The 16,843-nt window shown below is 51.6% G+C and overlaps 1 protein-coding gene across 3 annotated transcripts in view; it reads left to right on the forward strand.

The window, feature by feature from the left end:
* Window positions 1–11,280, forward strand: part of LOC137356992 (secretory carrier-associated membrane protein 3-like) — a 69,178-nt gene extending 57,898 nt beyond the window's left edge. For all 3 annotated transcript variants that reach the window (XM_068022917.1, XM_068022918.1, XM_068022919.1), the window contains 4 exons: window positions 1,166–1,325; window positions 6,806–6,907; window positions 8,539–8,656; window positions 10,883–11,280. In XM_068022917.1, the coding sequence (XP_067879018.1) occupies window positions 1,166–1,325; window positions 6,806–6,907; window positions 8,539–8,656; window positions 10,883–11,017 (515 nt within the window). In that variant the 3' untranslated portion in view covers window positions 11,018–11,280. The remainder of the gene's footprint in view (window positions 1–1,165; window positions 1,326–6,805; window positions 6,908–8,538; window positions 8,657–10,882) is intronic.
* Window positions 11,281–16,843: the final 5,563 nt, after the last annotated feature.

Consider the following 16,843-nt stretch of genomic DNA (forward strand, 5'->3'; position numbering starts at 1 on the left):
AATGACTTGGATGAAGCCACTGACTGTATTGAGGACGATACAAAGCTCAGTAAGAAAGCACATTGTGAGGAGGATACAAAGGGATATAGATCAGTTGAGTGAGTGGGCAAAGATTTGGCAGGTGGAGTATAATATGGGAAAATGTGAGGTTGTCCACTTTGGAAGGAAGAATCGGAAAACTGAATATTATTTACATGGACAGACACTGTAGAATGCTGCAGTACAGAGGGATCTGGGTGTCCTTGTCCATGAATCACAAAAAGTTAACATGCAGGTTCAGCAAGTAATTCGGAAGGCAAATGGAATGTTGGACTTCATTGCGAGGGGGATGGAATATAAAAGTAGGGCAGTCTTGTTACAGCAGTAGCGGACATTGGTGAGACTGCACCTAGAGTATTGTGTACAGTTTTGGTCTCTTTATTTAAGGAGGGATATACTTGCACTGGAAGCAGTTCAGAGAAGGTTCACTCGGCTGATTCCTGGGATGAAGGGTTTGTCTTATGAGGAAAGGTTGAGCAGGTTGGGCCTGTACTCATTGGAGTTTAGAAGAATGAGAGGTGATCTTATTGAAATGTATAAGATTCTGAGGGCACTTGATAAGGTAAATACTGAGAGGATGTTCTCCTTGGGAGAATCTAGAACTGGGGGGCACAGTTGCAGAATAAGGGCTCTCCCATTTAAGGCGGAGATGAGGAATTTCTTCTCCCAGCAGGTTGTTAATCTTTGGAATTCTCTTCCCCAGAGAGCAGTGGAGGCTGGGTCATTGAATATATTCAAGGCTGAGTTAGACAGATTTTTGATCTATAAGGGAGTCCAGGGTTATGGGGGAGGTCAGCAGGAAAGTGGAGTTAAGGCCACAATCAGAGCAGCCATGATCTTATTGAATGGCGGAACAGGCTCAAGGGGCCGAATGGCCTACTCCAGCTCCTATTTCTTTTGTTCTTCTGTTCTCAGGGTATGCCCGGAGGTACCCAGCATTATTGTGTCACTCGCTGCTGAGCATGTCAGTTTTGACACTCCCAATGTCACTAACATTGCTTCCTTACCTCCCTCACTAACCCTATCTCGCATCTTTGAGAAGGGGAGACCGATAAGCAGTGAGGGGAAGGTGGCTGGGTGCTGACTGGTGATATAATGTTTAACGGGTGTCCTTCTGTGTTCACAGTGAGTTCGGGCGTTCTCTTCTTCAATCTCCTGGGCAGCCTTGCCTGGTTCACGGTTAATGTCGAAGTCGGAACGCACTTTGGCCTCTCTATCCTCTGGCTTCTCCTGTTCACCCCCTGCTCCTTTGTCTGTTGGTACAGGCCAATGTACAAGGCATTCAGGTAGGTAGCATCGGCAAGCAGAACGAAACTGACTACAGACTGGTCTTCAGAGAGGAGAGACCAAGAATATGTACTGACCCAGGCCCGGGGACTCCCTGTAAATACTGACACACTCCCGGGGACCCCCTGTAAATACTGACCCAGGCCCGGGGACTCCCTGTAAATACTGACACACTCCCGGGGACTCCCTGTAAATACTGACCCACTCCCGGGGACTCCCTGTAAATACTGACCCACTCCCGGGGACTCCCTGTAAATACTGACCGACTCCCGGGGACTCCCTGTAAATACTGACCCACTCCCGGGGACCCCCTGTAAATACTGACCCACACCCGGGGGCTCCCTGTAAATACTGACCCAGGCCTGGGAACCCCCTGTAAATACTGAGCCAGGCCCGGGGACTCCCTGTAAATACTGACCCACTCGTAGGGACCCCCTGTTAATGATGACCCACTCCCTGGGACCCCCTGTTAATGATGACCCACTCCCGGGGAACCCCTGTTAATGATGACACTCCCGGGGAACCCCTGTTAATGATGACACTCCCGGGGAACCCCTGTTAATGCAGACCCACTCCCGGGGAACCCCTGTTAATGCAGACCCACTCCCGGGGAACCCCTGTTAATGCAGACCCACTCCCGGGGAACCCCTGTTAATGCAGACCCACTCCCGGGGAACCCCTGTTAATGCAGACCCACTCCCGGGGAACCCCTGTTAATGCAGACCCACTCCCGGGGAACCCCTGTTAATGCAGACCCACTCCCGGGGAACCACTGTTAATGCAGACCCACTCCCGGGGAACCACTGTTAATGGTGAACTACTCCCGGGGAACCCCTGTTAATGATGACCCACTCCCGGGGACCCCCTGAAAATACTGACCCACTCCCGGGGACCTTCTGTTAATGCAGACCCACTCCCGGGGAACCCCTGTTAATGCAGACCCATTCCCGGGGAACCCCTGTTAATGCAGACCCACTCCCGGGGAACCCCTGTTAATGCAGACCCACTCCCGGGGAACCCCTGTTAATGCAGACCCACTCCCGGGGAACCACTGTTAATGCAGACCCACTCCCGGGGAACCACTGTTAATGCAGACCCACTCCCGGGGAACCACTGTTAATGGTGAACTACTCCCGGGGAACCCCTGTTAATGATGACCCACTCCCGGGGACCCCCTGAAAATACTGACCCACTCCCGGGGACCTTCTGTTAATGCAGACCCACTCCCGGGGACCTTCTGTTAATGCAGACCCACTCCCGGGGACCCCCTGTTAATGATGACCCACTCTCGGGGACCCCCTGTTAATGATGACCCACTCCCGGGGACCTCCTGTTAATGATGACCCACTCCCGGTGAACCCCTGTTAATGATGACCCACTCCCGGGGCACCCCTGTTAATGATGACCCACTCCCGGGGAACCCCTGTTAATGATGACCCACTCCCGGGGAACCCCTGTTAATGATGACCCACTCCCGGGGAACCCCTGTTAATGATGACCCACTCCCGGGGAACCCCTGTTAATGATGACCCACTCCCGGGGAACCCCTGTTAATGATGACCCACTCCCGGGGAACCCCTGTTAATGATGACCCACTCCCGGGGAACCCCTGTTAATGATGACCCACTCCCGGGGAACCCCTGTTAATGATGACCCACTCCCGGGGAACCCCTGTTAATGATGACCCACTCCCGGGGAACCCCTGTTAATGATGACCCACTCCCGGGGAACCCCTGTTAATGATGACCCACTCCCGGGGAACCCCTGTTAATGATGACCCACTCCCGGGGAACCCCTGTTAATGATGACCCACTCCCGGGGAACCCCTGTTAATGATGACCCACTCCCGGGGAACCCCTGTTAATGATGACCCACTCCCGGGGAACCCCTGTTAATGATGACCCACTCCCGGGGAACCCCTGTTAATGATGACCCACTCCCGGGGAACCCCTGTTAATGATGACCCACTCCCGGGGACTCCCTGTTAATGATGACCCACTCCCGGGGACCCCCTGTTAATGATGACCCACTCCCGGGGACCCCCTGTTAATGATGACCCACTCCCGGGGAACCCCTGTTAATGATGACCCACTCCCGGGGAACCCCTGTTAATGATGACCCACTCCCGGGGAACCCCTGTTAATGATGACCCACTCCCGGGGAACCCCTGTTAATGATGACCCACTCCCGGGGAACCCCTGTTAATGCAGACCCACTCCCGGGGAACCCCTGTTAATGCAGACCCACTCCCGGGGAACCCCTGTTAATGCAGACCCACTCCCGGGGAACCCCTGTTAATGCAGACCCACTCCCGGGGAACCCCTGTTAATGCAGACCCACTCCCGGGGAACCCCTGTTAATGCAGACCCACTCCCGGGGAACCCCTGTTAATGATGACCCACTCCCGGGGAACCCCTGTTAATGATGACCCACTCCCGGGGAACCCCTGTTAATGATGACCCACTCCCGGGGACCCCCTGAAAATACTGACCCACTCCCGGGGACCCCCTGTTGATGCTGACCCACTCCCGGGGACCCCCTGTTGATGCTGACCCACTCCATGGGAACCCCTGTTAATGATGACCCACTCCTGGGGAACGCCTGTTAATACCGACATGCTGCAGGGACCCGCCATAGTCTCCTGGGCCCCACCATCTTCAGCTGCTTCATCAATGATCTTCCTTCAATAATAAGGTCAGAAGTGGGGATGTTCGCTGATGATTGCACAATGTTCACCGTTTGCAACTCCTCAGATACTGAAGCAGTCTGTGTAGAAATGCAGCAAGACCTGGACAATATCCAGGCTTGGGCTGATAAGTGGCAAGTAACATTCATGCCACACACGTGCCAGGCAATGACCATCTTCAACAAGAGAGAATCTAACCATCTCCCCTTGATGTTCAATGGCATTACCATCGTTGAATCCTTCACCATCAACATCCTGGCAGCTACCATTCACTAAAGCCTGGTTCGGGTATAAAATTAAAACCCGACCCAAGCCTGAGCCCTTCAAATTATTTTCGCACCTGACCCAACGCGAATTTCTCTTCCTGCAGCTGGAGGTGTGGGGAATCATGGGTAAGCCTGATCCCATGACTTCCCAGAAGCAGTGTCCAGCCCAACCCAACCCGAGTCCGAATGCTGGACTCGGAATTTCGATCCAACCCAACCCAACCCCGACTCATGTATTCGGTTTTGTTGGGTTCGGGTCGGGTAGCCAGGCTTTACCATTGACCAGAAACTGAACTGGAGTAGCCATATAAATACTGTGGCTACAAGAGCAGGTCAGAGGCTAGGAATCCTGCGGCGAGTAACTCACCTCCTGACTCCCCAAAGCCTATCCACCATCTACAAGGCACAAGTCAGGAGTGTGATGGAATACTCTCCACTTGCCTGGATTGGTGCAGCTCCAACAACACTCAAGAAGCTCGACACCATCCAGGACAAAGCAGCCTGCTTGATTGGCACCCCATTCACAAACATTCACTCCCTCCAACACCGACGCACAGTGGCAGCAGTGTGTACCATCTACAAGATGCAGTGCAGCAACGCACCAAGGCTCCTCAAACAGTACCTTCCAAACCCGCAACCTCTACCAACTAGAAGGACAAGGGCAGCAAATACATGGGAACACCACCACCTGCAAGTTCCCCTCCAAGTCACACACCATCCTGACTTGGAACTATATCGCCATTCCTTCACTATCGCTGGGTCAAAATCCTGGAACTCCATTCCTAACAGCACTGTGGGTATACCTACCTCACACGGACTGCAGCGGTTCAAGAAGGCAGCTCACCACCACCTTCTCGAGGGCAATTAGGGATGGGCAATAAATGCTGGCCTAGCCAGTGACGCCCACATCCCATGAATGAATTATAAAAATACTGACACGCTCCCTCAGGGGGTGCCCTGCAAATACTGACATGTTGGCAGGGACCCCCTCTGCACCCGAAGGCCCACACAGGGGACTTCCCCCGCAACAGGCCTGGTGTGTTGAAGCTGAGTATTACAGTCTGGTGACACAGGGATGATGTGTTGAAGCTGCGTATTACAGTCTGGTGACACAGGGATGATGTGTTGAAGCTGCGTATTACAGTCTGGTGACACAGGGATGATGTGTTGAAGATGAGTATTACAGTCTGGTGACGCAGGGATGATGTGTTGAAGCTAAGTATTACAGTCTGGTGACACAGGGATGATGTGTTGAAGCTGACTATTACAGTCTGGTGACACAGGGATGATGTGTTGAAGATGAGTATTACAGTCTGGTGACGCAGGGATGATGTGTTGAAGCTGAGTATTACAGTCTGGTGACACAGGGATGATGTGTTGAAGCTGCGTATTACAGTCTGGTGACACAGGGATGATGTGTTGAAGATGACTATTACAGTCTGGTGACACAGGGATGATGTGTTGAAGATGAGTATTACAGTCTGGTGACGCAGGGATGATGTGTTGAAGCTGAGTATTACAGTCTGGTGACACAGGGATGATGTGTTGAAGCTGACTATTACAGTCTGGTGACACAGGGATGATGTGTTGAAGATGACTATTACAGTCTGGTGACACAGGGATGATGTGTTGAAGCTGACTATTACAGTCTGGTGACACAGGGATGATGTGTTGAAGATGACTATTGCAGTCTGGTGACACAGGGATGATGTGTTGAAGATGAGTATTACAGTCTGGTGACACAGGGATGATGTGTTGAAGATGAGTATTACAGTCTGGTGACACAGGGATGATGTGTTGAAGATGAGTATTACAGTCTGGTGACACAGGGATGATGTGTTGAAGCTGACTATTACAGTCTGGTGACACAGGGATGATGTGTTGAAGATGAGTATTACAGTCTGGTGACACAGGGATGATGTGTTGAAGATGAGTATTACAGTCTGGTGACACAGGGATGATGTGTTGAAGCTGACTATTACAGTCTGGTGACACAGGGATGATGTGTTGAAGATGAGTATTACAGTCTGGTGACACAGGGATGATGTGTTGAAGATGAGTATTACAGTCTGGTGACACAGGGATGATGTGTTGAAGATGAGTATTACAGTCTGGTGACACAGGGATGATGTGTTGAAGCTGACTATTACAGTCTGGTGACACAGGGATGATGTGTTGAAGATGAGTATTACAGTCTGGTGACACAGGGATGATGTGTTGAAGATGAGTATTACAGTCTGGTGACACAGGGATGATGTGTTGAAGATGAGTATTACAGTCTGGTGACACAGGGATGATGTGTTGAAGATGAGTATTGCAGTCTGGTGACACAGGGATGATGTGTTGAAGCTGACTATTACAGTCTGGTGACACAGGGATGATGTGTTGAAGCTGACTATTACAGTCTGGTGACACAGGGATGATGTGTTGAAGCTGAGTATTACAGTCTGGTGAAACATTGTTCGTGTGTTGTATTTTTTCTGTTTTTGATTTCTCTTCATCTTGTTTCTTTTCTTCCCCTGTTCAGGAGTGACAGCTCGTTCAATTTTTTCTCCTTCTTTTTCGTCTTCTTCGTCCAAGACATCCTGTTTATTTTGGAGACGGTCGGGATTCCAGGTTGGGGATTTTGGTGAGTGACTGCTTCCTGTCCTCTGCTTTGAGACCACGTGGCTACATTATCCAACCTGAAGACCCTGACTCTGTCCAGTCTGAGCCCCATGGTCACTGATCACTTGCCAGTCCCTTACCCAAGTGGCTGTGCCTGACCCTATTCTGGCTTACTTGGGTCACTGGACAGTTATCAGGAGCAGGAACCCTGGCTGATTTCCCCCTCTTTCTAACCCAGGGGTCAGTGGACAGGGATCAGGAGCAGGAACACTGGTGATTTCCCCCTCTCTCTAATCCAGGGGTCAGTGGACAGTGATCAGGAGCAGGAACCCTGGCTGATTTCCCCCTCTCTCTAACCCAGGGGTCACTGGACAGTGATCAGGAGCAGGAACCCTGGCTGATTTCCCCCTCTCTCTAACCCAGGGGTCAGTGGACAGTGATCAGGAGCAGGAACCCTGGCTGATTTCCCCCTCTCTCTAACCCAGGGGTCAGTGGACAGTGATCAGGAGCAGGAACCCTGGCTGATTTCCCCCTCTCTCTAACCCAGGGGTCACTGGACAGTTATCAGGAGCAGGAACCCTGGCTGATTTCCCCCTCTCTCTCTAACCCAGGGGTCACTGGACAGTTATCAGGAGCAGGAACCCTGGCTGATTTCCCCCTCTCTCTAACCCAGGGGTCACTGGACAGTGATCAGGAGCAGGAACCCTGGCTGATTTCCCCTCTCTCTAACCCAGGGGTCAATGGACAGTGATCAGGAGCAGGAACCCTGGCTGATTTCCCCCTCTCTCTAACCCAGGGGTCAATGGACAGTGATCAGGAGCAGGAACCCTGGCTGATTTCCCCTCTCTCTAACCCAGGGGTCAGTGGACAGTGATCAGGAGCAGGAAGCCTGGCTGATTTTGTCTTTTTTCTCCTCTTCCTATCCCCGTGGTACTGAGGCCAGCTGCTACCCTGCCTGTGACCACATGATGCAATAGGCAGTGAGAGCAGGATAATTAGAAAATACAAATATTCTGTGGAAAATGAATCCCAATGACGGACAGCAGTGTGGTTTCCAGACGTGATTAACAGAATTCCCCAATTGTCTCCATTCTGGCCAGGACTCATTGTACCACAATAGTACTCCCTTGGATGCTGTGTGCAGGAGGAGTTCAAGTGGGGATAGAACTGTAATATCTTTACGGCACAGGAAGAGGGGCCACTTGGCCCATCGTGTCAGCGCCTGCTGGAAAATAAAGCCACCCAGCCTAATCCCACTTTCCAGTATTAGGTCTGTAACCCTGCAGGTTACAGAACTTCAGGTGTACATCCATGCAGCTTTTAAATGAGATGAGGTTTTCTGCCTCTTCCACTCTTTCAGGCAGTGACCTCCATCACCCTCTGGGTGAACAAAATTTCCCCCATTTCCCCTCTAATCCTTCTATCAATCACTTTAAATCTATGCTGACCTCTCTGCTAAGGTAAATAGGCCCCTCACAATTTTGTACATCTCAAGCAAATTTCCCCTCAGCCTTCTCTGTTCCAAGGAGACCAATCCCAGCCTATCCAATCTTTCCTCATAGCTGCATTTTTCCAGTCCTGGCAACATCCTCCTAAATCTCCTGTGTCAGGTGTCTGTTGTTCTGTCTCACTTGTTTCTCTTTTTCCTTCCAGTGGCTGGATTTCCTCATTGTCTGCATTGAAGAGCAATGTCGGGGTGGCTGTTGTCATGCTGGTGGTCTCGGTTTTGTTCACGGCCTCTGCAGTGATGGGAATCGTGATGCTGAAGCGGGTGAGTTAGTGGAGCTCCGAGGAGCCGCCTCTCCTTCAACACAGATCATAGTTACAGGTGCAGCACCTTTCGCCACTAGCTGGCAGTGCCACTGAAGCAATGGTGTGAGGACAGCACCAAGTGACCTGGTAGTGGTACTATTACTGCTGCCATTCAGCCCCTCCAGCCTGGTACACAGGAATGGGATGAGGCCATTCAGCCCCTCCAGCCTGGTACACAGGAACGGGATGAGGCCATTCAGCCCCTCCAGCCTGGTACACAGGAATGGGATGAGGCCATTCAGCCCCTCCAGCCTGGTACACAGGAACGGGATGAGGCCATTCAGCCCCTCCAGCCTGGTACACAGGAATGGGATGAGGCCATTCAGCCCCTCCAGCCTGGTACACAGGAACGGGATGAGGCCATTCAGCCCCTCCAGCCTGGTACACAGGAACAGGAGGAGGCCATTCAGCCCCTCCAGCCTGGTACACAGGAACAGGAGGAGGCCATTCAACCCCTCCAGCCTGGTACACAGGAACAGGAGGAGGCCATTCAGCCCCTCCAGCCTGGTACACAGGAACAGGAGGAGGCCATTCAGCCCCTCCAGCCTGGTACACAGGAACAGGAGGAGGCCATTCAGCCCCTCCAGCCTGGTACACAGGAACAGGAGGAGGCCATTCAGCCCCTCCAGCCTGGTACACAGGAACAGGAGGAGGCCATTCAGCCCCTCCAGCCTGGTACACAGGAACAGGAGGAGGCCATTCAGCCCCTCCAGCCTGGTACACAGGAACAGGAGGAGGCCATTCAGCCCCTCCAGCCTGGTACACAGGAACGGGATGAGGCCATTGAGCCCCTCCAGCCTGGTACACAGGAACGGAATGAGGCCATTCAGCCCCTCCAGCCTGGTACACAGGAACGGAATGAGGCCATTCAGCCCCTCCAGCCTGGTACACAGGAACGGGAGGATGCCATTCAGCCCCTCCAGCCTGGTACACAGGAACAGGAGGATGCCATTCAGCCCCTCCAGCCTGGTACACAGGAACAGGAGGATGCCATTCAGCCCCTCCAGCCTGGTACACAGGAACGGGAGGATGCCATTCAGCCCCTCCAGCCTGGTACACAGGAACGGGATGAGGCCATTCAGCCCCTCCAGCCTGGTACACAGGAATGGGATGCGGCCATTCAGCCCCTCCAGCCTGGTACACAGGAACAGGAGGATGCCATTCAGCCCCTCCAGCCTGGTACACAGGAACGGGATGAGGCCATTCAGCCCCTCCAGCCTGGTACACAGGAACGGGATGAGGCCATTCAGCCCCTCCAGCCTGGTACACAGGAACGGGATGCGGCCATTCAGCCCCTCCAGCCTGGTACACAGGAATGGGATGCGGCCATTCAGCCCCTCCAGCCTGGTACACAGGAACGGGAGGAGGCCATTCAGCCCCTCCAGCCTGGTACACAGGAACGGGAGGAGGCCATTCAGCCCCTCCAGCCTGGTACACAGGAACAGGAGGAGGCCATTCAGCCCCTCCAGCCCAGTACACAGGAATGGGAGGAGGCCATTTAGCCGCTCAAGCTTGTTCTGCCATTCAGGGATTGTGGCTGATCTGTATTTTAAAAATCTCTTTAAAAAGTCTATCCATCTCAGTTTTGACATTTCCATTTGTCTCCCAGCCTCAACGGAGAGAGTTCTAGATTTCCACTTCCCTTTGTGTGAAGAAGTGCTTCCTGACATCACCCCTGAACGGCCTGGCTCGAATTTTAAGGTTCTGCCCCCTTGTTCTGGACTCCCCTCCCCACCAGAGGAAATAGTTTCTCTCTATCTACTATTTAGAATCTTTTAATCATTGTAAACATCTCAATTAGATCACCCCTTACTTAATCTTTAATATTTAAGGGAATACAACCCCAGTCTTTGCAACCTGTCTTCTAATTTAACGCTTTTAGCCCTGTTATCATTGTGGGGAATCAGCCCTGCACCCCCTCCAATGCCAGTATATCCTTCCTAAGGAGTGGTGCCCAGAACGGAATGCAATTACTCCAGCTGGCGTCAGAGCAGAGTTCTGTCCCACTGTAAACAGAAAAAATAAAGGTGTGTCTGCTTCCTGATAATTTACTCCTCAAGTCACTAGGGTTTGTCGGCGTTGGATGTCACATGTCACAGATGTATTAAGCATACTCCAGTTAAACTAGTGAACACTTAGAGAGAGTGTGAGCCTCACATTAATGGGCCTTCTTTCCTTGCTGCAGGTGCACTCCCTGTACCGGAGGACTGGTGCCAGTTTCCAGAAAGCGCAGGAAGAGCTGGCAGCTGGGGTTATGTCGAACCAAGCCGTGCGGAACACAGCTGGGGCAGCTGTCCAAAATGCCTTCCAGCGCAAGTGATGGAGGGAGCAGCCTCACACCCTCCTTTGCCAGGCGATTCCTCGTCTTTGCTTCATATATTTACAGAAAAAAGATTTAAAACTTTCTATACAGGCTGAACGACCAATCAGAAGCTGTAATTGCTGCTGCTGAGGTTAAAGGTTGTGCCAAATGATTGACAACTGCATCATGGGTTTTATTGTACATTTTTTGTTCTGAATTTTGCGCCGTCTTCGTTCCTAGTTAATAAACGGAGAGCATCTCAGTATGTTCGTTGCTCCGAAGCTTGTGGTTTAATTGCACTTTCATGCTATCTTTTGCTTGTTTAATATGAATCTGGCAGCAAGAATCCATCATTTATTTATTGGCTAAGCCAATGAGAAAGCCATTGATGAGCTGGGTGCCAACAAGCTTGGACTGGGCTTAAGGCCTAGACTCGGCAGTTTTGTTAGTTGTGGAAGGGTTGAGAGACTGGATATATTGGGGAATGAAGCCTGACTCAGTTTGAGAGCCCACTCTGTGTGCCTTTCACTAAAGCCATTAAATCACAATTATTCCTTTGTTATTGTAGAAACAGAGAACTTGGGTGGTGGGGGGTGGGTGTGGGGGAGAAGACCACTGTATTATGAGCACTGAATGGAAATGTAGTTTTGGACTGTTGAACTTGAGTTACTAGTGGATGGACTTATAGCTCAGAGCTTAGGGTTTGATTCTGGGTACTGCCTGTGCGGAGTTTACAAGTTCTCCCTATGACCGCGTGTGTTTTCGCCGGGTGCTCCGGTTTCCTCCCACAGCCAAAGACTTGCAGGTGATAGGTAAATTGGCCGTTGTAAATTGCCCCTAGTGTAGGTAGGTGGTAGTGAATATGAGATTACTGTAGGGTTAGTATAAATGGGTGGTTGTTCGTCGGCACAGACTCGGTGGGCCGAAGGGCCTGTTTCAGTGCTCTATCTCTAAATAAAATTTTGAAAAAATAAATGAATGCCGTATTTCCTGCTCGGTAGAGATTTGACCAGGTCCCAGCACTGCTTCCAGTAGAGGTTTGGTTTGACTGGGTCCCAGCACTGCTTCCAGTAGAGGTTTGGTTTGACTGGGTCCCAGCACTGCTTCCAGTAGAGGTTTGGTTTGACTGGGTCCCAGCACTGCTTCCAGTAGAGGTTTGGTTTGACTGGGTCCCAGCACTGCTTCCAGTAGAGGTTTGGTTTGACTGGGTCCCAGCACTGCTTCCAGTAGAGGTTTGGTTTGACTGGATCCCGGCACTGCTTCCCGGTAGAGGTTTGGTTTGACTGGATCCCGGCACTGCTTCCCGTAGAGGTTTGGTTTCACTGGGTCCTGGCACTGCTTCCAGTAGAGGTTTGGTTTGACTGGGTCCCAGCACTGCGTCCCGGTAGAGGTTTGGTTTGGCCGGGGCCCGGCGCTGCTTCCCGGTAGAGGTTTGGTTTGACCGGATCCCGGCACTGCTTCCCGGTAGAGGTTTGGTTTGACTGGATCCTGGCACTGCTTCCCGGTAGAGGTTTGTTTTGGCCGGGTCCCGGCACTGCTTCCCGGTAGAGGTTTGGTTTGACTGGATCCTGGCACTGCTTCCCAGTAGAGGTTTGGTTTGGCCGGGTCCTGACACTGCTTCCCGGTAGAGGTTTGGTTTGCCTGGGTCCCGGCACTGCTTCCTGGTAGAGGTTTGGTTTGGCCGGGTCCCGGCACTGCTTCCCGGTAGAGGTTTGGTTTGGCCGGGTCCCGGCTCTGCTTCCCGGTAGAGGTTTGGTTTGGCCAGGGCCCGTCACTGCTTCCCGGTAGAGGTTTGGTTTGCCTGGATCCCGGCACTGCTTCTCGGTAGAGGTTTGGTTTGGCCGGGTCCCGGCACTGCTTCCCGGTAGAGGTTTGGTTTGGCCGGGTCCCGGCACTGCTTCCCGGTAGAGGTTTGGGTTGGCCAGGTCCCGGCACTGCTTCCCGGTAGAGGTTTGGTTTGACTGGATCCCGGCACTGCTTCCCAGTAGAGGTTTGGTTTGACTGGATCCCGGCACTGCTTCCCGGTAGAGGTTTGGTTTGACTGGGTCCCGGCACTGCTTCTCAGTAGAGGTTTGGTTTGGCCGGGTCCCGGCAATGCTTCCCGGTAGAGGTTTGGTTTGACTGGATCCCGGCACTGCTTCCCGGTAGAGGTTTGGTTTGACTGGGTCCCGGCACTGCTTCCCGGTAGAGGTTTGGTTTGACTGGATCCCGGCACTGCTTCCTGGTAGAGGTTTGGTTTGAGTGGATCCCGGCACTGCTTCCTGGTAGAGGTTTGGTTTGGCCGGGCCCCGGCACTGCTTCCCGGTAGAGGTTTGGTTTGGTCGGGCCCCGGCACTGCTTCCCGGTAAAAGTTTGGTTTGCCTGGGTCCCGGCACTGCTTCCCGGTTGAGGTTTGGTTTGGTCGGGTCCCGGCACTGCTTCCCGGTAGAGGTTTGGTTTGCCTGGGTCCCGGCACTGCTTCCCGGTAGAGGTTTGGTTTGGCCGGGTCCCGTCAATGCTTCCCGGTAGAGGTTTGGTTTGGCCAGGTCCCGTCAATGCTTCCAGGTAGAGGTTTGGTTTGGCTGGGTCCCGGCACTGCTTCCTGGTAGAGGTTTGGTTTGGCCGGGTCCCGTCAATGCTTCCCGGTAGAGATTTGGTTTGGCCGGGGCCCGGCACTGCTTCCCGGTAGAGGTTTGGTTTGGCCGGGTCCTTTCAATGCTTCCAGGTAGAGGTTTGGTTTGGCTGGGTCCCGGCACTGCTTCCTGGTAGAAGTTTGGTTTGGCCGGGTCCCGTCAATGCTTCCCGGTAGAGATTTGGTTTGGCCGGGGCCCGGCACTGCTTCCCGGTAGAGGTTTGGTTTGGCCGGGTCCTTTCAATGCTTCCAGGTAGAGGTTTGGTTTGGCCTGGTCTCGGCACTGCTTCCTGGTAGAGGTTTGGTTTGGCCGGGTCCCGTCAATGCTTCCCGGTAGAGGTTTGGTTTGGCCGGGTCCCGTCAATGCTTCCCGACAGAGGTTTGGTTTGGCCGGGTCCCGGCAATGCTTCCCGGTAGAGGTTTGGTTTGGCCGGGTCCCGGCACTGCTTCCCGGTAGAGGTTTGGTTTGGCCGGGTCCCGTCAATGCTTCCGGGTAGAGGTTTGGTTTGGCCGGGTCCCGTCAATGCTTCCCGGTAGAGGTTTGGTTTGGCCGGGTCCCGGCACTGCTTCCCGGTAGAGGTTTGGTTTGGCCGGGTCCCGTCAATGCTTCCGGGTAGAGGTTTGGTTTGGCCGGGTCCCGTCAATGCTTCCCGGTAGTGGTTTGGTTTGCCTGGGTCCCGGCTTTGCTTTCCAGTGGAGCAGCTCTGCTCGACAATTCTACTGGGTTACTGACCACAGAATCCTTTCTCACCCGTTCCCTTCACCTAATGATGGGTAGGATTAAGATTACAAAGCTGACCTGTCTCTTAGTGGCAACTCCAATGGTGCTTTGTTTCAGGCCTGGGTATGGATCCTTCTGCCTTCACTCTGCCCTGGGGACAGAGTAAATCTCACAAGGGTGTAGGGTGACTGAACAGGACTGACTAGTTTAACTTTGCACTGACATTTAGGTATAGGAATATTGTCGCTACATTCCTTTGCTGTCCTATAATTAGTTTCTTATCCAAGGACATTTTTATACCAGCTTCTCAGTAGCATCTCCAGTGAATGTCCTTGAGATTTCAATAGTTTTTCTATGAAATTGAATTTTGGGAATGATACCACTGTTCTTTCTATATTTTTGGGATGTGGGCATCATTGGAAGACCAGAAGTTTTTGCCTTTTCCCCAGTTGCATATAGGATGAGAGTCGCTATAAAAGCCAAGTAAGGACCCCCTCCTGCAGCTCTAGAATGCTCTGCGACCTCTGAACTTCTCCAATTTCGGCCTCTTGCCCATCCCCCGATTCCCATCGCTCCACCATTGGCGGCTGTGCCTTCAGCTGCCAGGGGACCCTAAGCTCTGGAATTCCCTCCCGAAACCTCTCCGCCTCTCTCTCCCCTCCTTTAAGGTGCTCCTTAAAACATACCTTTTTGACCAAGCTTTTGACCACCTGTCCTAATATCATCTTATGTGGCTCGGTTTTAAATTTTTTGTCTGCTTAACCCTTGTGAATGGCCTCGGGCTGTTTGACTGTTAAAAGCCATACATAAATGTAAGCTTGTTTGTTTGTGAACCAGTTGAGTTTTTAACACTGATTTGACAGCTTTACTATTACTGATCCCAGATTTCTATTTCCAGATTTTGTAAACTGAATTCAAATTCTCCAACTCCAGGGGTAGGATTTAAACTCGTGGTCTCTGGATTAATAGTCAGGTAACATACCCACGAAACCGCTGTACGCGAGTGTGCCCCGAGGAGTCCTGCTCCTCCCTCACGGCCACCAATCTTGTCAGGTAATTCACGCTCGCTGTGCACTCAGCTCAGACTCACTCTGGTCGTGCACTGCACCTGCCGTTTGGTTTAATCCAGGGAACTGTAGACTGGTTAGTTTAACATCAGTGGCGGGAGCAATGCTGCAGTACTTGCTAAAAGATCTGACAACCAGACATCTCAAGACAGCAAATATAATAAATAGCATGAATTTCTAAAAAGGAATTCTGAGTTTAGCGTTACTGAATTCTTCGAAGAAGTAGCAGAGTAGACAAGGCAGTGCTGTGGGTGTGGTTTACTTGGATTTTTAGAAGTCCTTCAATAAAGTGGCTCATGATAAAGGCCAGTGAGCAGAATGGATTGGAAGATGGCCACAAACAGCAGGTAGGAGTTGAGTAAAGTTTCTTGGAGTGGCTGTTAGAGGGAAGTGGTGTTTCCCAAGGATCGATGCTGGATCCATTGTTATTCACCCATATGCAGGAGTTGGGGAATTGGAGGTTCAGTTTTTGCAGATGCAGATGCAAATTGAGAGGGTATCACTACTAATGAATCTGCACTAAAATACACAAAGATGTAAATAATAAATGAAATTCAGTGTGGTGAATTCCCTGAATGTGTTAATTCCTGGTGGAGTGCATTAAATCAGGAGGATAGGTTGCATAAACTATTCCCTTGAGTTTTGAAGGTTTGCGGTGATCAGATCGAGGTATTTAAATGATAAAAGGGATTGATTGGGTAGATATGGAGAAACTAATTCCTCTGATGGGGAGCTGAATGGCTTCCTGCTGTTTCTGTATAGCAGGATTCAGGGCCTGAAAGGCCTCCTTCTGTGTCTGTATAACAGGCCGGAGCAGCTGAATGTCCTTGTGTTCCTGTTGTCATGCAGGCCCCCACCTGCCAAGAATGAGGCACATTAATTTTGCCACATGGGCATTAAATTTCAAATTGTTGCTGGGAAGAAGAGAAGGCCTGTTACAAGGACTGCCAGACCATGGCTGGAAAAAACACATTTACATATTAACAGACATTGAGCGCAGGGAAGTGCATTCCATTGCCTGTTAAGATGATACAATACACAGAGCCCAGACATGGTCAGACCAGTTAGTCACATGACTAACCTGTTTGGCAACCTGGGGGTTTCTGAATTGTACAGTTTGAACTGAGAGCCCACAGAAAGCTCTTTGCTCCTGGATTGAAAAGACGTCTCCTGGCTGGCTCGTCACAGCCTGCCCTGTCTGCTCCCATCTCTTTCTCACGGAACTCCAAAACCCACTGAAGACACATGAACCTCAAGAGAGAAAAGTCTCCTACAGTGAACAAGGTTTAAGAAGAATACTGGGTCCCAGTGAAAAGCAAGATCTACCTACAATCAAGGTCTCTACAGTGAGCTCGAAGAACCGTAACAACAACTCTTTAGATATTGCCTCAAACCTTTCCACTTTATTTTTCTTCTCTTTCCTGTCTCTATTTGCATGTGTGTAT

The sequence above is a fragment of the Heterodontus francisci genome, chromosome 46 (assembly GCF_036365525.1).
Source record: "Heterodontus francisci isolate sHetFra1 chromosome 46, sHetFra1.hap1, whole genome shotgun sequence".
NCBI lineage: Eukaryota > Metazoa > Chordata > Chondrichthyes > Heterodontiformes > Heterodontidae > Heterodontus > Heterodontus francisci.